This window comes from Eretmochelys imbricata, chromosome 16, assembly GCF_965152235.1.
Source record: "Eretmochelys imbricata isolate rEreImb1 chromosome 16, rEreImb1.hap1, whole genome shotgun sequence".
NCBI lineage: Eukaryota > Metazoa > Chordata > Testudines > Cheloniidae > Eretmochelys > Eretmochelys imbricata.
In genome coordinates, this window is record NC_135587.1 from 22632689 (window position 1) to 22655359 (window position 22671).

A 22671-nucleotide genomic window follows, 5' to 3' on the forward strand; every position below is an offset into this window, starting at 1 on the left:
TGGATCCAAGAACCCTTAGGAACCTAGATGAAGCTCATTAATTTATTTACTCAGACCACTAGCAGGCCTTGCTAATGCAAATCATCCTCAGCAGTTGAGTTTACACTGAAATGAACCGGGCTCAAATAGTTCACATCCAATTAGCTCGGTTGCTGTGTCCTTTTGCTTCTAGGACCACAGGAAAGGGCTGCGGTTGCTGACCCTGGATCACAGGCCAGAACCCTATTAGCACCTGCGGCTGCTGCTCCAGCATCCTCTCAGCCCACCTGCTGCACCAGGAGGTGACCACGTTCTCTATGCTTACGCACCTAACCTCACCGGCTTCCTCCTGTCGCGTCTGCGTCCGTCCTGGCTGCTGCACAGACACAGCGCAGCCCGCCCTACTGCACACGAGCTTCGCGAGCCTCCAGCTGCACAGCCCCGCGCCCCCCGAGCCCAGCTGCTGCACCCAGTCCCAGGGACAAGCTCGGCCCCACCCCAGCATCCCCCTCCTGCGGCTGCTCAGTGGAGGACAGAGCCGCGAATCACTCGGTGCCCCCGCCCCAGTCCCTGCCCACCCCCGCCCCAGTCCCAGCTCCAGCCCACTCTGCAGCTTCCTTCAGCCAGCCGGGCGCTGCAGTAACTCGCCAAGTCGTCTCCTGCCTTTAAGCAACAGCTGCAGGTAGGTCCGCGACGAGGGCCCCACTGCAGGGGCTCGGGGGATGCCACGGGCGAGGGGGAGGCCGGTGCCTGCGCTCGCTCCGGGCTCGTCTCCATTGGCCGCTCCCTGCTGGAGACAGTCCGGGGCGCAGCAGCTCCCCTGTTCCAGCAGGGCAGAGCGGGGACGTGTCAGTCCCGCCTCCCCAGCTGCTGGGGGCGGAGGAAAGAGTCTTTGCAGTCCCGTCTTGGGGGGAATAAGGGCCCGAACCCACCGCGGGTGGGGACAATGGGACGCTCCCCCTGGACGCCAGCGAGTCAGGATGGAGGCCTGAGATGGCTTTGACTCGCAGCAGCTTCCACAGAAAGGCAGGAGCTGGGGTGCAGCCGAGCACCGGGGTGCGGGGCGCCCGTGTGCCCCCGGCACATGAGCACCCTGGACTCCGGAGGTGGGGTCCCTGGGTAGCAGGGAGCCGCCGTGCGCCCCGGTTTACGCGCGTGAGCGCAGCCGGGAGGGACCCACCCAATCCAATCCTGATGCGCTGCAGGGGGCTGGGGCGAAAGCTGCTGGCCCTCATCCTGTGGCTGCTTTGATGTGTCTAATAGAAACCCACGTAAAATATTCCACGGGTGCCCGTCCAGCACCGGATGGTATCTGTAGTGCCGGGGCGGGGCCAAATCCTGGCAGGGAGCAGGGTGCCCTCCACTCTCCCTGACTCCCAGGGGAGGGAAAGGTGCGCAGCAGCCTGCAGGACTGAGCCCTAGATTCTTTTCGGAGGCATCCTGAATTCTTACTCATTAACCAAGAAGGGAGGTGAATGTTGATATTTAAATAAACTCTCCTTCCTGAGGCTCTGGCACTGTTTCAAAATCTATAATAAAGAAAGCTCATGTGCAAAAAGTTCAGAACCTCCCAAAGTTACTAATGGTACTCTCTGCAGAGCTAACTTTGCCTTTTGGTACACCACTTTTCAGGCAATGGCGAAGCCTAGGTGCTGCATCTACACTAAACAGAGTGACTCACTGGAATTGAAAGAATATTAACACATAATTTTAAATAGCCAGTAAACAAACCTTTCATTAGCAAAAGGACACTTAAAATGTAGTCAGATGTACAACTGTTAACAGATAACATTTTGTTTTCAATCTTAGCAGCAGAATGGACCCGGCTGCTTTTTGGTTGCATATTTGGGGTGTTCTTTTTGGTAATTATGTAGTACTTTTAGGGTAATAGCTGCTGCTGTGAATTTTATATGGTTGTAAATTCTAGCAGACAAGATGGAAGGTCACTATGAGTCATTGCTTGCATATGCACACACCCACATCAAGGGGCATTACTGAAATGGTTTTGGATGGCAAACCATAGTGGAAATGGAAATATAAGCCTGCAGCAGTTTTTTTGTGTGCCTTAAAAACAAACAAGCAAACAGAATATTCTCCTTTTGAGAAAATACAGTAATACCGCACAGCTGATTGAATAGCTATGGTATCATTTCACCAACTGATTGATATTAATGGCTGATCAGTGAGATGATTTCAGAGGCACAATAAGGTATTTCCTATTACTACAGTGTTGAGTGCAGTATAAGTACCTAGATAGATAGATAGAATGGGGAGATTTCAGAGTAGCAGCCGTGTTAGTCTGTATTCACAAAAAGAAAAGGAGGACTTGTGGCACCTTAGAGACTTACCAATTTATTTGAGCATAAGCTCTCCATGAGCTACATTGTGCATCCGATGAAGTGAGCTGTAGCTCACGAAAGCTTATGCTCAAATAAATTGGTTAGTCTCTAAGAATGGGGAGAGAAATTATTAACTGCAAAAAGGAGAGCTGATTCAAAATAGAATTACTTTTTTGTAGTCTGCTGAAAACGTACACAGCCCTGTACAGTACATGGAGTAGACAAGCTCTTTGTTCCTAGAATCTTACAGTCTAAGATTAAAGAGAATATATTTGCTTAGGTAAAACATTCCCTGGGGTGAACAGAAAATGTATGTTCCAAATCCCTATGTTTTGTGTGGTATGTGAGATTAATGACAGGGCACCTCCTGTGTGATTTGGCATTACATAGTCTAACAACACATCATCATATATTTTATGTTTCAAGGAATTAAACTTTTTTTTTTTAATTCTCATAAAATCACTGACAATGTTGTTACAATTTTTTTCAAAATACTGAAGATGCATGTTGTTGTTGCCCAGAGGCAAAAATACCCTGGTGTAATCTGATACAGAAATCCTGGAGAAGCTTCTACCCATAACATCCCACTGCTGTTCTTGGATATCTTAATAAGAAACCTGTGAAGATTGTATTGGTGGATTTGCAGAGGAGATCAGCGGGTAAAGGGTCATCTTCCTCTGCTTTACAACTGATTTAGGATAGATGCCAAACACTGGTAAAAATAGCACAAGTCTGTTCTCATTAGTGCCGGGAATACTGGGGGCTTTGTGTTTGGTTTTTTTTGCCTGGAGTATGTATGTTTTGAAAACACTATTTGAATAGAAATTTCAAAGATGTATACACTTAAACGTATTTAAAATGTTTCCTAGGAAGAGAGTTAAAAAAGTTATGGGGATGACTTGTTTCAAGGAGGCCTCATTAGTAAGTAGATCCTCTTTGAATAAATTGCTTTGAATGTTAACTTGCTTTTGGATGTAAAAATCCAACTTTGCTAACAAGGATCCTACCATCATTCTTTTTCCTGAGTCTGTTATTTCTCTAACTGATAAAATTACAGTTCTTTCCATCCTCCATAGCCAGCTTTATGCATGATGCAAGTTTATTGGCAAAAAAACTTCCCTTTGCTGGGGCATGGCATGGCTCAGCACAGGGTATTCCTACTTTAGGATAAAAAGGGGAGCTTCTATAGCATCTTTCCTCCTCTAGGTTTCTCAAACTACTCTACAAAGTAACGAGTTAAATACTGTCTACAATGACCATCGAGGCAAGTGAAGCCACATTTGTGTGACCAGGAATAGTTCTCACACAACCTTAGACATTGCAGCCAAGTTATTAATTTTATCTATGGGAAAGTTTGCACCATAGTCCCTTTGATAAAGTGCCATGAGCAGAAGAGATCCCTCCATTTGATGGCTTTTAGCATTTCAGCAGGCTTCTTGCAGAGCACTGCAATGTATGTAGTGGCTATAGTCTTAAGTTTTAGAATGGACTCCACACTATGACCTCTGGACCTGGTGGTGAGAATGCTGGCCACTGAGTCACAGTGACCCTATATTGAGTGTTAGCCATTTGAAAGAATTAGTTTGTTATCACTACCATCTATTGGCTTGATCATCCTGTCACTAAAGTCAATGGGAGCTTTACCATGGATTTCAGTGGTACTCAGCCTGAAGACAGTCTGGCTTATCTGGAAGCACCCCAGGAGAGTGTGGGATGTAGTTATACCTCATTGAACAGCAATGATCAGTCAGTGAGTTTGTAGGTGAACATTTTCATATGCATCTGAAAGTTACTGGGGAGATTTTCAGAGACACAACTGGCATTGAATTACAGTGGGAGCTAGGTATTTATCTGCCACTTGTGTCTTTGAAAAACTCCCCCATAATAAAGTTTAACTTGTAAAACAAACATGGCACAGTGAGTGGCTATTTTCCACAGCCTGATGACAATCAATGTGTTGGGAGGGAAGAGGGAGAAACTGAACCAGAAATCAAGACTTGCCTGTTTCTAAATGACTAAAGAGCAGCAAGGCAGAAATTACAGAGAGTTCTGTTTGTTTCAACTTTAATCTTAACGTAACCTAAACTCAACCCTTGATCATCATAAGTGTTTTAACCTGGGACTTTCATTACCAAAGCACAGACCTCTACCAGTTGAGCTGAAGGAGAGGCAGCATTAGCCAATTGCCGTAGTGGGCAGTTGACCTCTGTGGACTAATTCCTAGAAGGGGGAGGCAGCATCTACTTTCAAGCATGTGTGACGGGGCAAGGCCAGATGGCTATAGAAAAGTAGTGGAAGATAGATATATTAGCTCCAGGATAAACAAATCCCTGGTACCAGGTTAAGTGAAATGGAAGCTGCTCCAGGTCAGTTAAGACATCTGGGGCCAATTAAGAACTTTCCAGAAGGCAGGGAGAAGGCTAGGTTGATTGGGACACCTGAAGCCCATCAGGGGCTGGCTGAAACTAGTTAAAAGCCTCCCAGCCAGTCAGGCGGGGGTGCATGTCAGGAGCTGTGGGAGGAAGTTGTGCTGTTGGAGAGGCTGAGTAGTACACACCATATCAGGCACAGGGAAGGAGGCCCTGAGGTAAGGGTGAAGTGGAGCTTGAGGAAGTGAGGGCTGCTGTGGGGGAAGTAGCCCAGGGAATTGTACATGTCATGTTTCTAAAAGGTCAGCTACCATAGCTGATACTATTCGGGTCCCTGGGCTGGAGTCCGGAGTAGAGGGTGGGCCCGGGCTCCCCCCCACCTTTGCCCCCTGATTAATCACTGAGACTGGGAGACAACAGAGACTGTGCAAGGAAGGATAACTTCTCCTCCCCTCCCTTGCTGGCTTATGATGAAAATGGCTCAGTAGACTGTGACCCTTGTCTCTAGAGAAAGAAGGGTTACGTGGAGGGTCACAGTGAGCCACTGAGGCTAGCAAAATCCGCCAGGAAATGCGGGACCCATGGAGGCAAGGACAGAGCTTTGTCACAACTGGTGTCAGGAGTGGGACTTGTTCACAGTGTGGCGGAAGAAAGGGGTTTAAAAAATAAAAGTGCACTGGGGTTTTGGATTTTTTTTTTTTTTTGGTTTTTGTTTGTTTGCTTTGTACCACAATGGAGGAGGTGGTAAGAGCTCTGGTACAAGCCACGGCAGCCCAGCAGGAGGCCACCCGGGTTCAGGCAATGGCACAACAGGGATCTATGCGGCTACAGCAGGAAACCAATCAATTATTGATGAGCCAGGTGACCCAAGACTGTGCCCTCTTGAGAGAGGTGGTGGACCAGTTGAAGATCCTCACCACCCAGGCCCGGGGGTCCGATGGGATGCGAACCCTGAGGGCCACTGGTTGTCTACCACAGATGACGTCAGGAGATGACGTAGAGGCATATCTCTTCTCATTGGAAAGGACTGCTCAGCGTGAGGCATGGCCCCAGGAGCAGTGGGCCAGCATTCTCCCCCCTTTTTTGTGTGGAGAGGCCCAGAAGGCCTACTTTGACTTGCCTGCCACGGATGCCACTGACTATACCCGTCTGAAGGCAGAGATCCTAGCACGATCAGAGGTAACGGCAGCGGTAAGGGCCCAGAGGTTCCATGAGTGGAAATACCAGGAGAACAAACTCCTGAGGTCCCAGCTATTTGACCTCCTACACCTCGCATGGAAGTGGTTACAGCCCGAGGTGTGCAGGCCGGAGGAGATTTTGGAGACCCTGGTCATCGACCATTACATGCGGGGACTGTCGCCAGATCTCCGCAAATGGGTAGGCCAGAACGATCCGTCCACGTACGATGAGATGATCACAGTGGTAGAAAGATGGATGACAGCCAGGGAACTGACCCAACTACCCAAGGAAGGCCCCTTTCGAAGCAAGCACCCGACCCCAACCCTGGAAGGTTGGGCAGCCAAACCCCTGGGGAGTCCTAGGTGGAAGAAGGGGGGGGGCCGAAAACCAGTGAGGACCCCAGAAGGAAGGGGTTGGCCTGAGTGGGGAGAACCCCGGGACTAAACCCCCTAACCCCCAGGATAGGGGAGTGATTAAAAGCAATTATAGATGTTATGCATGTGGGGACACATAGAAGCACAGTGTCCCAGCACCGAGGAGCCTACGCAATGTAATTTGGGGGATTGGGAGGTCTCATGCTCCCTTATCCACCTCGCGGGGGTCGCATTAGCTCCGCATAATTACACCAGGCCAGTGAGGATAAATGGAGCAGAGACTACAGCTCTTGTGGACTCTGGGAATGCTATCACCCTCATATCGGGTAAGCTGGTAAAAAATAGTCAGCTGCTACAAGCCAAACGTGTACCAGTGACGTGCGTGCATGGGGCCGTGAGCCATTACTCCAGCATCCCAGTGGAGACAGAGGTTCAGGGAAACCCCATTGAAGTGACTGTGGGCGTAGTTCCTAAACTTCCATATCCTGTGGTCATTGGGAGGGACTATCCAGGGTTTGATAATTTTCTCTCCCCGGAGAGGCTGGAGGGAGGTGGGGACCCTGAGGACAGCGACTAGTCACCAGGGAATGTCAACTCCCAGTGTTCGCTGAGTTTTCTCAGGATCTGTTCTCAGCCCCCCGAAAGACCCGGAAGACAAAAAAGAGAGGAAGGATGCAAAGGCCTTGGGAACCCAGATCCTGACCCAGGGCCAGAAGATCTCCCTAGTAGGCAGATGGACGTAAGCAGCCAACAGAGAAACTTCCACCACAGAAGGTGAGCCAGAAGCTGCCCCCAGCCATGACGGCAGCGAGCCGTTGGAAGAAGCAGAAGCCGGCCCCTGGGAGCTTGGGCAGGTTAGTCCCGGGAGAGAGACTTTTGGGCGGGACCAGGCAGAGGACCCCAGATATGATAACGTCAGGAAAGAGGTGGCCGAGATTTATGGGATACCCGTGGATGGGAAGGTCCGGGGTCCCAGACCTTTCTTTATAGTGAAGAAAGATCTCCTGTACTGCATGGTGCAAATGCAGGAGCAAGAGATACAACAACTTCTGGTGCCACGAAAACAAAAAAGCCATATTGAGTCTCACCCACAGTCACCTGTTTGGAGGACACCTAGGGTTAGAGAAAACCCAGGCACAGATCCTGCGGAGGTTCTTCTGGACAGGAGTACATGAAGATGTCCGGCGATACTGCACCTGTTGTCTGGAGTGTCAGTTACATAGCCCTTTGATACCTCTTCCTTTCGAACGGATAGCCATGGATCTGGTAGGGCCCCTAGAGAAGACAGCTCAGGGCCACCAACATGTGCTTGTTATACTGGACTATGCAACCTGGTACCTGGAAGCTGTTCCCCTGCGCAACACAGCTTCCAAGACAATAGCTAAGGAGCTAGTATAGATCTTTGCCCGGGTTGGGCTACCCAAGGAGATATTGACTGATAAAGGGACACCTTTCATGTCCAAGTTGATGAAAGATCTCTGTTCATTGCTCCATGTACAAGCCCTACGGACCTCTGTATACCACCCGCAAACAGATGGCCTTGTGGAAAGGTTCAATAGGACCCTCAAGGCCATGATCAGGAAAGTGGAGAGCCGGGATGGGGAAGATTGGGATACCCTATTGCCTTACCTCATGTTCGCCATCCGGGAGGTTCCGCAGCCTCCACGGGTTTCTCTCCATTCGAACTACTATATGGGTGCCACCCTCGGGGCATATTGGATGTAGCCAGAGAAGCCTGGGAAGAGGAGCCAAATCCCGGAAGGAACATAGTTGAGCATGTACTGCAGATGAGAGATTGGATAGCCTGAGTTATGCCCATTGTACGGGAGCACTTGGAGAGAGCACAGGAGACCCAACGAACTCATCATAGCCACCAAGCGAAGCTTCGACGGTTCCAACCAGGGAATCGGGTGATGGTACTGGTGCCCACAGCAGAAAGTAAACTGTTGGCCCAGTGGCGGGGACTCTACGAAATAATCGAAGCTGTGGGAGAGGTGAACTATAAGGTGTGGCAGCCAGGCTGCCGGAAATTGGAGCAAATTTACCACCTCAATTTTCTAAAACCTTGGCACGATCGAGAGGCATGCTTAGTCATGCAGGAGACCCTTCCCCAGGAGGATAACTTACACGAGCAAGTGAGGATATCATCCAAAAGATTGAGGCAGCAGACATGATTAATCGCAACAGAGATGTGTTCTCTACAAAACTAGGGCGGACGACTGAGACCTATCACCGTATCGGCACAATTCCTGGAGCCAAGGTAACATTGAGACCCTACCGAATCCCAGCAGCCAAAAGAGAAGAAATCAAGGCCGAAGTAAAGGAAATGTTAGAATTAGGGGTTATTGAAGAATCTTACAGCCAGTGGTCCAGTCCCATTGTTCTAGTGCCTAAACCTGACAGTACCATGAGACTCTGTAATGACTTTCGCTGACTGAATGAAATATCCCAGTTTGACGCACACCCCATACCACGCATCGACGAACTGGTTGACCGACTGGGTAGTGCCCGATTCTTGACTACACTGGATCTGACAAAAGGGTACTGGCAGATTCCTCTGACCAAAGAAGCTAAAGAAAAGACAGCATTCTCCACCCCGGATGGGCTATTCCAGTACACCGTCCCCCTTTTGGGCTACCTGGGGCCGCAGCCACATTCCAGTGCCTCATGGATAAGCTGCTGCGCCCCCATACTAGTTATGCAGCTGCATACCTAGATGATGTCATCATCTATACGCCAGACTGGGGAACCCACTTGGAGAAAGTTGAGGCAGTACTGAGCACCTTAAAGCGGCTGGGCTCACTGCTAATCCCACTAAATGCGCCATAGGGCTAGCAGAGGCTAGGTACCTGGGATATATTGTGGGAAAGGGCATAGTGAAGCCCCAAACGAATAAGCTAGAGGCAATTCAAAACTGGCCCCGGCCGACCCAAAAGAAGCAAGTCCGTGTGTTCCTAGGTGTGGTAGGCTACTACCGACGGTTTATTCCCCACTTCGCCACTAGGGCAAGTCCCCTAGCGGACATGGTGAAGGCCCGAGGTCCAGACATGGTAAAGTGGACCGACGCAGGAGAGGGAGCATTTACAGACCTTCGGACGGCCCTCTGTAATGACCCCGTACTCATAGTCCCGGACTTTAACAGGGAATTTATTTTACAAACAGAAGTTTCTGAGGTGCGGTTGGGAGCAGTTCTGTCACAAATGGTGGGAGAAGAGGAACACCCGATCCTCTACCTAAGCAGAAAGCTTCTCCCAAGAGAACAGAAATACGCAGTAGTCGAGAGAGAATGCCTTGCTGTCAAATGGGCTATGGAGACACTGCGTTATTACCTCTTAGGCCGGCGATTTACTCTTGTGACAGACCATGCACCCCTCCAGTGGATGCAGCGGAATAAGGAAAAGAATGCAAGGGTCACCAGGTGGTTCTTATCCCTCCAACCATTCCAGTTCTGCATACGGCACAGGGCTGGATGCCACCATGGCAACGCTGATGGTCTGTCACAAGCATACTGCCTGGCGTCCCAAGTTGCCCAGCTCTATGGTGTTGAGCATGGGGGGTGAGGGGGGGAGAATATGTGATGGGGCAAGACCAGATGGCTATAGAAAAGTAGTGGGAGATAGATATATTAGCTCCAGGCTAAACAAATCCTTGGTACCAGGTTAAGTGAAATGGAAGCTGCTCCAGGTCAGTTAAGACACCTGGGGCCAATTAAGAACTTTCCAGAAGGCAGGGAGAAGGCTAGGTTGATTGGGACACCTGAAGCCCATCAGGGGCTGGCTGAAACTAGTTAAAAGCCTCCCAGCCAGTCAGGTGGGGGTGCATGTCAGGAGCTGTGGGAGGAAGTTGTGCTGTTGGAGAGGCTGAGTAGTACACGCTATATCAGGCATAGGCAAGGAGGCCCTGAGGTAAGGGTGAAGTGGAGCTTGAGGAAGTGAGGGCTGCTGTGGGGGAAGTAGCCCAGGAAATTGTACATGTCATGTTTCTAAAAGGTCAGCTACCATAGCTGATACTATTCGGGTCCCTGGGCTGGAGCCCGGATAGATGGTGGGCCCGGGCTCCCCCCCCACCTTTGCCCCCTGATTAATCACTGAGACTGGGAGATAACAGAGACTGTGCAAGGAAGGATAACTTCTCCTCCCCTCCCTTGCTGGCTTATGATGAAAATGGCTCAGTAGATTGTGACCCTTGTCTCTAGAGAAAGAAGGTTATGTGGAGGGTCACAGTAGGCTGCTGAGGCTAGCGAAATCCGCCAGGAAACGCGGGACCCACGGAGGCAAGGACAGAGCTTTGTCACACATGCTACAAGCGAGTTTCATAATATAGCAGTGTTACTGTCAGCTCCACCTATAATACAGGTTGTCTAACACTTTCCATTATAAAACCTTGTTTTATAAATATTTTGTGTAAATATGTAAGCAAATCTCAGGCAACTCACAAATTGTTAGTGTGTCTGCCAACATCAGAAAGTTGGATGCGACTGCTGCAAAAAGAGAAAAGCTAACAAGACGACGAGTCCTCTGACAATACAGAAAGCAGTACTAATATTTTAAAGAACCACCTTGACTAAATGCTGCCTTATATGGGTTTGAATACAACTCTTTTTTTATTTTCTGCTGCAGGAAAGTGATCTGATCTAGGGACTTTTGGTGGGAACCATGCCATTCCTAAAATAGCTGCCATGTATTTGGTGGTTACATTTGTTTTTTCATTCTCTTCACAAATATGATCTTTCTGGTTTATAATCCGAGTTTGAACATCAATGCAGCTAATCAATAACTGTCAGCTGGAGGAGCATGCTGGATAGTAGGGATGTGCCACCCAACACACCAACGTATCGCCACTTTTACTTCTACCTCAAGAAACAGCTTGTTTTGAAATGGAGCAAGAGTTACCAAATTGCATTTAAACGAGTGGAGTTTTCTGAATCTTTCATTAAAATCAAATGCAAATCACTGTTAAACTGAATTATCAAGTAACTTTTGTAAGACACTAAGTAACATTGGACAACAAAAAGCAGATGTTCTAGGTTAGTTTTTGTTCATTCATACAGTATTTAGAAATATAGGAATTGCCATGTGGACTGTCTAGTCCAGTATCCTCAATCTGACACTGGCCAGTATCATGCTCCACAGGAAGAGTTAAGAAATGCAGTGTGGATGTTCTCATTTTCTGTATACATTTCTAATCCTATTTTGAATCTTCCTGAACTCCTGATTCAGTGATGCTTGTGGAACTCAGTGCCACTAGACATCAGCTGGAGTACTGTATCCAGTTTTGGGCACCACACTTTAAGAAAGATGTGAACAAATTGGGGAGATTCCATAGGAGAGAAACAAAATGATACAAAGTTTGGCAAACATGACCTGTGAGGACAGATTGAAAGAACTGGGCATGTTTAGTCTAGAAAAAAAAAAGAATGGTGGTGGGGGGGGGGGGGGGAACATAATCTTCAAATGGGTAAAAGGCTGTTATAAAGAGGACTTTCTAATTATAAGGATAGTTAAACATTGGAACAGGTTACCTAAGGAGATTGTGGAATCCTCATCACTGGAGGTTTTAAGACAAGGCTAGACAAACACCTGTGAGAGATGGTCTAGGTTAACTTAATCCTGCTTCAGCATGGGGGGCTGGTCTAGATGACCTTTTGAGGTCTCTTCTAGCCCTACATTTCTTTGATTATGTTCTACATAAAATCTCTTTATCATTTGTAAATTTGCTGCTTTTCAATTTAATTGGCTGTCCCCTTTTTCTTGTATTATGAGAAAGGATAAGTAGAAGTACCTGATTTATCTTTTCTGCGCAATTAATTATTTTGTATACTTCTGTCATGTCTCCTCTCATTCTTCTCCTCCACATAAAATTAAAATCCCAGTCTTTTCAAGATCATCATACATTTATCACTCCAAACAAAAGTATGACCAAACAATTTTAGGAGGCTGAGGGATAGAGAAAGAGAGCTTAAAATGGTTATCAGCTTCTCCATAAAGGGATGAATTTGCATTTGGGTCCTGTGTTAATTGGAAATGATACCAGAGACTAGATTTTACAAAGAAAACTCCTTGAATGGGGATGGCACACAGCACCAAGCCCACGTGATGTTTTAGTATGTCAAGGATTTTCATAAAACTGACATGTTTTTGATGCAGAAGGGTCCACAGGACAATGATCATGTTAAAAGTTAAACACTTAATGCTCAGGACAAGATGTAGCTACTTGGAGAAGTGCAGCAGATAGTTCAAATATATAGTATTAGCAGTCTTGCTGTTTCAAAACAGATTCTGCAACCCGTGTTATGCCCTCTACCCTGCCGAAGACCTCAGAGAGGGGGAATCTATATTCGTTAGATCCTAGTTCTGCTTCCACCAAGACCCATCTCAAAGCAGCATCCCCTTGGAACTTACTGGACATGTCCACTAGAATGCTGCCACCTTAAAATGCAGCCGGTGTAACTTCTTTTCCCTCCTGCATGGTCAACAATGGAGAAGTCAGGCTGCTCCTCCGTAATCAGGCAGCATGGCCTGTGGGGTTTGTCTGAGCGAAAAATATCCCTCTTCCCAAAATAGTTCTCTGAGCGGAAAATTGCTTTTAATGCAGCACTGTGAAAAAGAAAATGGAGGGTAAGACAGAAAGGAGGGGAACTGAAATGCAGCATGTTGCCCGTTATACCTACTCTGCTTCGTACACTGATTTGCTGCTCACGTCTCCATTCAAGGCAGAGTCCTAGAAAAGATGGAGGAGAGAAGTTTTTTTTTTTTTTTTTTCAGGAAAAGGGAAAGTAAAAGCAAAAGGAGTCAGTGGGACAAGCCACTGCACAGACTTCATGCAGAGCAGGACCTGGGATTCCAGAAGACGTCCTCCTGCTTCATCCCCGCTTCCTGAAAGGTCATGTTGGCAAGCGTATGTTGTTTACACCACATCATGCAATCTCAGATTTTCTTGACTGGCAGAGTATGTTAGTCAGGCTTTTCGTGAGCACAATGCTGGATCGTGCTGTTTGCTATACCTGCACTGCTGTGTTTGTGTGTTCTCCTCCGTTTGTACCTGTTCAGCCGGTACCGGTTCCAGCACACATTATTTATTTAGTTTTTCTATTGCACCAGAGCAATGATGAGCTGCCAAAATCTTAACAGCCGGTTCCCTCCTCACCCCACGAGGGGGTCGTGACCCACCTCGGCCCACTGGGGACTCCTGCCCCATTCAACCCGCCGCGTTCCTTGATGCCCCCCCAACTCTTACCCCATCCAACCCCCCCTCCCCCCCCAGAACCGGGTGAGAGGGTCTTGTGGGCCACCATAGTAGGTGCCCACCCCGCCCCTAAGAGCCAGAGGGACCTGCCGGGGGGCGAGGTAGGGAGTCCCGGCCGTGCTTACCTGGGGCAGCTCCCAAGAAGCATCCGGCAGGTCCCTCTGGCTCCTAGGGGCGGGGGAGTGTAGCTAAGGGGGGAAGAGGGGGAGCGGCTGATCGCATCAAAAGTGGCATCTTAGGCACCGACTCCGTGGCACCTTAGGCACCGACCTAGGCTGGAGCACCCACGGGGAAAATTTGGTGTGTGCAGAGCACCCACCAGCAGCTCCCTGCCCCGTGCCCAGCCCCAGCTCACCTCCGCTCCGCCTCCTCCCCTGAACGTGCTGCCCCGCTCTGCTTCTCCGCCCGCCACCCCCCGGCTTCCTGCGAATCAGCTGTTCGCGCGGTATGCTGGGGAGGGCTGAGAAGCAGGCGGCGGCTTCGCGCTCAGGCCCAGGGAGGCGGAGGTGAGCTGGGGCGGGAAGTGGTTCCCCTGAGCCCCTCCGCCCCCCGGGGTTACCTGCTGCGGTGCGGACAGCCCTCCTCGCCCCTCCCCCCCCAGCTCCCCTCTGCTCCGCCTCCCTGGGCCTGAGTGCGAAGCTGCCGCCTGCTTCTCAGCCCTCCCCGGTGTCCCACGCGAACAGCTGATTCCTGGGAAGCCGGAGGGGGGGTGCGGAGAAGCAGAGTGGGACGGCACATTCAGGGGAGGAGGTGGAGCAGAGGTGAGCTGGCGTGGGGTGGGGAGCTGCCGGTGGGTGCTCTGCACCCTTCAAATTTTCCCCGTGGGTGCTCCAGCTCTGGAGCACCCATGGAATCGGTGCCTAAGGTGCCACTTTTGGCCGGTTGTTAAATTTACAAGCCCTTTTAGAACCAGTTGTCCCTCATGCAAACTGGCTCCAGCTCACCACTGCACCAGAGGCTACAGTCAGGACCATTGTGTAAAGTGCTGTACAAACACACATGAAGATGTGAACCCCGCCCAAAAGAGCTTATTTTATACCTCTTCTACTAGTACTCATCTGTACCTGTTCTGTTTGCAGAGCTGTTTTTATACTGGTACCTGCTCTATTCATATAGGATTATTTTTCAGGGTGGGTTCTTAACAGGTGTATTAGTAAATTAACTGATTTCCCAGTGCCCTCTAGCAGCATTGTCAGGCACTCAAAAGCCTAGAGCACCTATCTCAAGGCTACCTAGGCTATAAGCATTTTTAAGAACCGATCTCTAGAATTTAACTGCCTGTTCTTTGACCTGATTCATTCAGATGTTGAAGGTGTGTCTAGTAATGGTATTAAGCAATAGCAGCCACCTTGGGGGTTATGGGTATTCTGCATCCAGCTAGGGAAGGGAACAGGTTGGCTAGTATCTGTACAAACATTAAAGTCCTAGGGACACACCTTACCTAGGTAAATAACTTATGAGACTAGCACAACGCTAGGCTGAGGGGAAAGGAAAGCTCTAACATTTGGCTGTCTTCCACAGGGACTAATCTGCCTAATTGCAGTTCTATCAGCTTCTCTTAAGGGGATTCGTTGTAGCATATGTCACAAGGTTATGCTAGAATGGCTTTGTGGAGCAATATGGGAACTCAAAACATCACATCAATCCATAGCTAGTCAGTATCACTCCATGGAGTGTGAATAGTAGCTTGCTGTGGTACTGTATGTAATTCTGTCCAGACACAGTTGTTCTCTGCATTTGGAACTACATTGAGATGCATCCAGTTAAGTGTGCGTGCAGGATATTCACAGTAGGAGTCAGTGACCCTGACAGAATTCTGAGAAGTAATGGGGTGAGAAAAGAACTTGCTTCTGTGGACTCTCAAGAAAACTGGTTCCTTCCTACCTAGCTGAAAAGATAGCCACCCCTCCTGCCCCAGTCTATAGGACGATCTGGGTTTTTGATCACCCTGCTCCCCCAGGAGACTCCCCATTGATCTCGGGCATGGAGGTTTCTATTCTGTGCACAGCCATTACTGGAGAGAGACTTGCTTGTCTATATTAGGAGCTAGTCGGTGAGTCAGTGGGAAATCATCCGGCAACGTTTAAACATACGGGCTTAGCAAACATTTCCACACACAAAAATGATAGCTACAATTCAAACCAAAATATATAAAATCCAGGATGAAGTGAATCATCCAAAAGAAGTCAGATCTTTCAGATTGGACAGAGCCCCAAATACTAGCTGAAATCAAAATCATTAGGGCTTTGTTCTCTCTCGCTTTCTGATCTGAGTAACACTTTGGTTCCTCAATCCCAAAAGTCTGAATCATGTTAAAAAACAAACAAGCAAACAAAAAAAGCCTCAAGAGCTATCTGTGTAATCACCATAAAGAGAACTTTACACACCTTGATATGAAGAGGAACTAGGTAGTATACTGTTTATGTATTAATGATATTGCCTTATAGTGACTGGCTGACAGAGATTATCAGCTAGCTGGTAAGGGACTGTTTCTTTAGCTCAAGTTGTGATGGACTCTCTTTTTGCAATGAAACAAGGGTTCCAGTCCTGGCTCCTCAAATGTGTATGATGAATGCAGTAGTTGTGTCTAGATTTGTTATATCAGGGGAGAGAATTGATAAAATATACTCTTGTGGTCCTTTGTATTTTCAGAGCGGCATGAAAACGTTAACTTTATAAATCACCACAACAGCTCTGTGATGTTTGACTGTCCAAACTGAATGAAATGAAAGATGTAAACAAATAGCATAAAGGCTGAAAAATAAATTAGAATGTTACTTTTTCTTTTAATAATGTTGGCTACTGGTAACAAAAGTTTTTCAAATATGAACCTGATTATTTAAAAGGATACATTCTAACAAAGTCAAGGTTTTGGTGTAAATAATGTGACAGAGATTAAACAATAGACTTGTCATATATGTCAGTATGTATTAGTAAAAACACACCCAGTTACTGTCACAGGAACTTAAGTGCCCACAGGGAGCATTTAGTTTTTGTCTTTGTATCTCATTGTAGGATTATGATTTTGCCCTGTCAGCCAGCTACAATCTGGGGATATTAAGTGGAAAGATAAAACTGGTTTACATGCAGTGGATTGGAATCCATTAATCCTCTTTCTGAAAGACCAGGCTATTTAATACCATTTCTATACTATAAAAATAATCAGGTCTAAAAATGTTGCCCGTCTGTTTTGCAAGAGTGTTATTACTAATGTAGACAGAAACTCCCCCAAACATGTTAAGGAACACAATGTTCATCAACTTATGTCAGCAAGTTAGTGTAATTTCCTCAAGGGCTAAAACATGTTTTTCCTTTCCACTCAGGGTGAGAAAATCATGTTATACCATGTTTGGAACACAACCCTGGATCTCATTTGTGATTGAGCCGATTTTGTAGGGTAGAGGGGTTTGGAAAAGAGCAGGGTCACCTTTGACTTTTCATTGGTGGAAGATTCTTCAGCTCTTTCTAAAAGCACATCCGACCTCTTTTAAAGTTCTGAGTGTGGTTGTTCAGCAAGGTCCCTGGCTGTGAATTGGGGTAGAACTCAGAATGTGGGCTGAATTGTCACCTCTGATGTTCCTAAAAAGAAAAGGATTCAGAGTAACAGCCGTGTTAGTCTGTATTCGCAAAAAGAAAAGGAGGACTTGTGGCACCTTAGAGACTAACCAATTTATTTGAGCATAAGCTTACAGCTCACTTCATCGGATGCACAATGAAGTGAGCTGTAGCTCACGAAAGCTTATGCTCAAATAAATGTGTTAGTCTCTAAGGTGCCACAAGTCCTCCTTTTCTTTTTGCGAATACAGACTAACACGGCTGCTACTCTGAAATCTGATGTTCCTGCCATTCACCGTTGTCCCAACCATTGCAGTGAGTGGAAAAATGTGCTGACAGATAAGTAGTGTTTGCACTGAGGAGCCAGTGTAACCACATTCCCTTGATGGAGAGGCAGTAATTTAGCCTCTTCTCCCACAAAGGCCTGAAAATGTTTACTTTCAACTTTGTTTCAGGAGCGATGAGCCACCTGTTATAAGGATTAACAAAAGCTAACCTGCAGCATCTGGTTTACAACAAAAGTTGTTTGTATTGCATTTTAATCAGAGGCCACAGCTGAGATCAGGGTCTCCATTGTGCGAGGCGCTGTACAAAAAGAGCAAGAGAAAATCCCTGCTCCAAATTGCTTACCAACAAAACAGAGGGGGGAAAAAAAAAGAGGCACGAAGAACTAAATTGATTCACCTGCCATCAGTGACAACCCAGGCATAAAACCCAAATAGTATGGGCTGTGCCTCAGACACTGTTCAGTGGACTACACTGCCCCTCTAGTTACACTGACTACACTATACCGCTCTTCCAGAATAACTCCATGTGAAGACAAACCCTGAAAAGCAACTGGGTAAATCCTGGCCCCCACTTTTTAAATGCTGCTTTTGAGGAAGGAAGATCCTGCAGCAAAAGCAGGGACGATGATCCGAAAGGATCACTTGTGCTTGTGTGCCCTTGGGATAGGGGCACAATAGGGACCATGCACTAGTGCTCAGAGCTGGACTTCTACTGGGATACGACAAAGTTACAGCTAAATGTTTTTAATCACAAATAGATCTTCTACAAACGTAAGAATTGCTTATATTTCTCTCTCCCTTGATAGGCCGATAACAGTGGTTTGTTGTCAGAGCTCACAAGTCTGAACAATTTGCATCCGTCAGGTTTGTGTTTTATGCTACAGTTACTGTGAAAAACCCTGTTTTGGGCCTGTGCAGACTGCATGTCATCTCACTCCTTGATAACACCCATTTTTTCATGTTCTGAGTGTTTATAAATCTCCTCACTGTATTTTCCACTTAATGCATCCGATGAAGTGAGCTGTAGCTCACGAAAGCTTATGCTCAAATAAATTGGTTAGTCTCTAAGGTGCCACAAGTACTCCTTTTCTTTCTACTTCTGCTATGGTTTCCAGTTCCTTTTTTTCTTAGGAATCATTTATTACTTGTTCATTGATTTGGTCAGCGAGTTTGTGAATTGAACAAGAATGTCTGTGCTATTGGGGGGCGTACAGCTTTGCCAGCTCTACCATACTAGGAGAGCAAGTAGTCGCCTGAGGCTGCAAAACATTGCTCCTGTTTGTGTTGTGTGACTGGGGGCTGGTGGGATGAACATATGCCAGTTTCCTTCCAGTGGATGCTGTGTAGAACCTTGGCACTTGTGTCATCCTCCTACATCAACATCTCAGGAGCTTTTATTTTTTTGCTATTGTCACCTAATCTTAGAGTGGTTTATGACGTGGCAAGATTGTTGGCTTTTAACATGGAGAACTGTATCTCACTGGGTACATATGTCTTCCTCTAAGACGAGAGCTATCCTCAGCATGTTGGCAATGTGCATATCTAGGTCAGTTGTGCATAATCTGTCTGCAGTGCAAAATCATCCTGAGCTACTAAACCAAAGACATATTCTTGTTTACATACTTACCACAGCGGGGAGCTGCTGGGGCGGGGGGGGTGGGATGGGATGGGATGGGAGCAATCATTTCAGGGCCTAGGGGCAGCAAAATCATTAATTCGCCACTGTTCCAGTAAGATGTGTTTACACCTGTAATCAGGGACAAACAATCTTAAATGGATGTGTGAGCACGCACACGCACTTTAGGAATGCAGAATAACTGTTCAGCATGAGTGTGGTCTGGGATTTTTGAGTGAACCCACATCCAAAGCTATTTTTCCTTTATTAAACATATTGACAAGCGTGTGCTTCATGTGTAAAGAGGGGGTAGGATTTGATATTCACAACCAAAGCAATCACTGGTTTCAGAGGAGCAGCCGTGTTAGTCTGTATTCGCAAAAAGAACAGGAGGACTTGTGGCACCTTAGAGACTAACCAATTTATTTGAGCATAAGCTTTCGTGAGCTACAGCTCACTTCATCGGATGCATGCTGTGGAAAGTACAGAAGATCTTTTTATACACACAAACCATGAAAAAAATGGGTGTTTACCACTACAAAAGGTGGCAATCACTGATCACGTTAGCGATTGATGAGGCACTAGTGCCTGCTTGAAAGCTAGAATTCAGCAAGTGATGTGAAGGAAGGGAAAGAAGGTCTTGAGGCCGATGTACAGGTCTTTGAGATCAAGTCAGGAGATCTGTCCTCTCTTCCTGGTTCTGCCTCACCCTCCCTTTGTGGCCTAGAGCAAGTCTTCTGGGCCAAAAGTGGCCACCGCTTGTCAGAACCTCAGCTTTTGAGATGCATTTTCAGAGGTGCTGAGGAGCCCTGCCATCAACACACATTTTAGTGACACTCCTTCAGTAACACTTCAGGTCCTGTGGGAAATCATCTGCATTCAGATAAAAGGCAGTATTAAAATTTCATGGTCAGGGGCATAAGATCAGCTCACAGGTGATAATGTTTAGGAAGTATCATGGAAGTCTAAAAAATTGCTGAACAGAGAACCTTCCAAGTGGGGAGTCTCTTTGAATTTGGAAGACAGTATGGAAAACAATGGGTCTGATTCTCCATGGACTTGCATGTTGTGTCACCATTTACATCATGCCACGGTAGCTTCATACTCACTTCCTTTGCATATGTGCAAATGACCACACAAGATGCAAAGTTGTGGACAATGAGGACCTCCATCTCTCTCAGCTCTCTTAAAAGAAATGTTACAGGCTCAGTGCAGATAGAGAACATCTGTTTACCTCAAACCTGATCCAGACTTGCACAAAGATGTTCCTTCCTTCTCTGAAGAAAGAGCCAGCTCTCCTCTGACAGATTGCATAACGCCTCAGCTGCTATCTTTGGGACAGGCAAGAGCACTAAAGCAGGTTGCAGCCTTTTCTTTCTTATCATTGCTCATCTTATACTAAAGAGATTTGACGTTCCTGTTTCTGTGTAATTGCACCAGGCTGGTCACACCTATTGGCCTGTGGGCCACATACCATGTCATGCCTTTTGTGTATCGCTTAGTGACTCTGTGTGAACTAGAACACCTACTCAGCATTTTAGCACTGATTTGCATTTGAATGCAATTTAGGATTTAGAGTAGCAGCCATGTTAGTCTGTATCCACAAAAAGGAAAAGGAGTCCTTGTGGCACCTTAGAGACTAACCAATTTATTTGAGCATAAGCTTTTGTGAGCTACAGCTCACTTCATCGGATGCATGCATTGGAAAATAGTATTTTCCACTGCATGCATCCGATGAAGTGAGCTGTAGCTCACGAAAGCTTATAAATTTGTTAGTCTCTAAGGTGCCACAAGTACTCAATTTAGGATTTGTTTGCTCACAAATAAAAGAAAGCAGCTGGCTTTCCAAGTTCCATAGCAGTGTGTGTACTGTGCATTTAAGAGCATGACTGAACTCCTACTTATTGTGTTCACTAGGGTAGGGCTTTGTGGTTGAGTCAGTAGATTCTCAGCTGGGTGTGACTGTGTCAGATGGATGTGTCTCATCCTATATGTGGTCCTAGAATGTTCACAGAGGATCTAGTTCTTTTCTCCCATGCCAGTTTGACCCTGGTATAACTTCAGTGGAATTGCTCCTAATTTACAACAGTGCAAGTGGGAAGAGAATCAGGCTCTTAAATTGAGATTTTAAACGTTAGCACTTTCTCCTGAAACCTTGTGTTTAATGGGTGGGTCTCTCTTAAGTGACTAAAAGCCAGCAGCAAAAACCTTGTAGTTGCTGGAAATATCAGAATAGAGCTGGAATTATTAATCATGAGGCAAAGAACATTTGTATCCTGTCTTCTGGCAGTGGCCCGTGCCAGGTGCCCCAGAGGGAATGAACAGAACAGGTAATCAAAAAGTGATCCATCCCCTGTCGCCCATTCCCAGCTTCTGGCAAACAGAGGCTAAGGACCCCATCCCTGCCCATCCTACCTAATAGCCATTGATGGACCTATCCTCCATGAACCTATCTAGTTCTTTTTTGAACCCTGTTACGGTCTGGCCTTCACAACATCCTCTGGCAAGGAGTTCCACAGGTTGACTGTGCCCAGAATATGCATATAATAATTTGGCCTGTTTCACCTGGCTATTCTCATTTGTTAAAAGGTTTCCATGGGAATGTTAATCTCTGAATGCAAAAACCAACTTTGCCCATGACAAAGATATTGCTGTGCTTTGGGGGTGGGAAACTTAAACCTGTTCTCTACAGGATTTAAAGTTGAGGGGAGAGCTGTTAAAAGGACACCGTCTACTTGAACGTTGTGAGCCTCTAAGAAAGCTGCCTTTAATCAGTGTCCTGAATTTCGTTTTAAATGTACCTCTGTACTGTTCATTTTATATATATCGCTAGGGTGTTGGTTTTCATTAGTATGAATTTTTTCAAATGTGAAAAAAAAATACAACAAAAGTTTTGGGCTGTGTGTGCTAAGGGGAAAAAGTAGTATTGTACGTACCACCCTTCTGGCTGGGAGCATAAGCAGCAGCCAATACTAGGAACGCCATTGATTATCATACACATTGTAAGGAGAGTGGTCACTTTAGATAAGCTATTACCAGCAGGAGAGTGGGTTTGTGTGTGTGTGTGTGTGTGAGAAAACCTGGATTTGTGCTGGAAATGGCCCAACTTGATTATCATACACATTGTAAGGAGAGTGATCACTTTATATAAGCTATTAGCAGCAGGAGCGTGGGGCGGGAGGAGGTATTTTTTCATGCTTCTACACTTTCCACAGATGCTTTCCACTTTACAAAGATCTTCTACACTTTCCACAGTATGCATCCGATGAAGTGAGTTGTAGCTCACGAAAGCTTATGCTCAAATAAATTGGTTAGTCTCTAAGGTGCCACAAGTCCTCCTTTTCTTTTTGCCATTGGCAGTGCTGTTCCTCAGATGGTGAGAGACAAAACAAAAATAGATTATGGAGTCACCGTGATTGTCCTAATGATGCTTTTGTTACAAGCTTCTCAGCGTGGGGATGGTGTTTAGTTGCGTGTGTATGAATTTAATGCTGCCTGGAGACCATAGGCTGATCTAATCAACTGTTTCAGATATTTTTCAATGCTTGTCACCTTGGTGATAAAGCTGAAATAGATCTTGTGGCCTTTTCAGTGGCTGACTTAAGACTTAGTCACTCAAGCTATATGCAAATTTGGCAAAGAGCTGAAAAAAAAATAAAGACAAATATTTCTGACTGTTCGTAGGGTGCAGTGTCATCAGCTGTTAATATTGTACTGAAATGCTCTCTC

At 46.6% G+C, this 22671-nt stretch overlaps 1 protein-coding gene across 3 annotated transcripts in view; it reads left to right on the forward strand.

The window, feature by feature from the left end:
- The first annotated feature begins 574 nt into the window (after positions 1-574).
- GSN (gelsolin) overlaps positions 575-22671 on the forward strand; it is a 53349-nt gene continuing 31252 nt past the window's right edge. The window contains exon 1 of one of the 3 annotated variants that reach the window (XM_077836012.1): positions 575-661. Coding sequence is in view for 2 of the 3 variants with exons in the window: in XM_077836014.1 (XP_077692140.1) it covers positions 3207-3239 (33 nt within the window). In the remaining variant the exon portion in view is untranslated. Of the gene's footprint in view, positions 662-3191; positions 3240-13003; positions 13138-22671 lie in introns of those variants that run through there. The other 2 variants (XM_077836014.1, XM_077836011.1) reach the window with 2 other exon arrangements.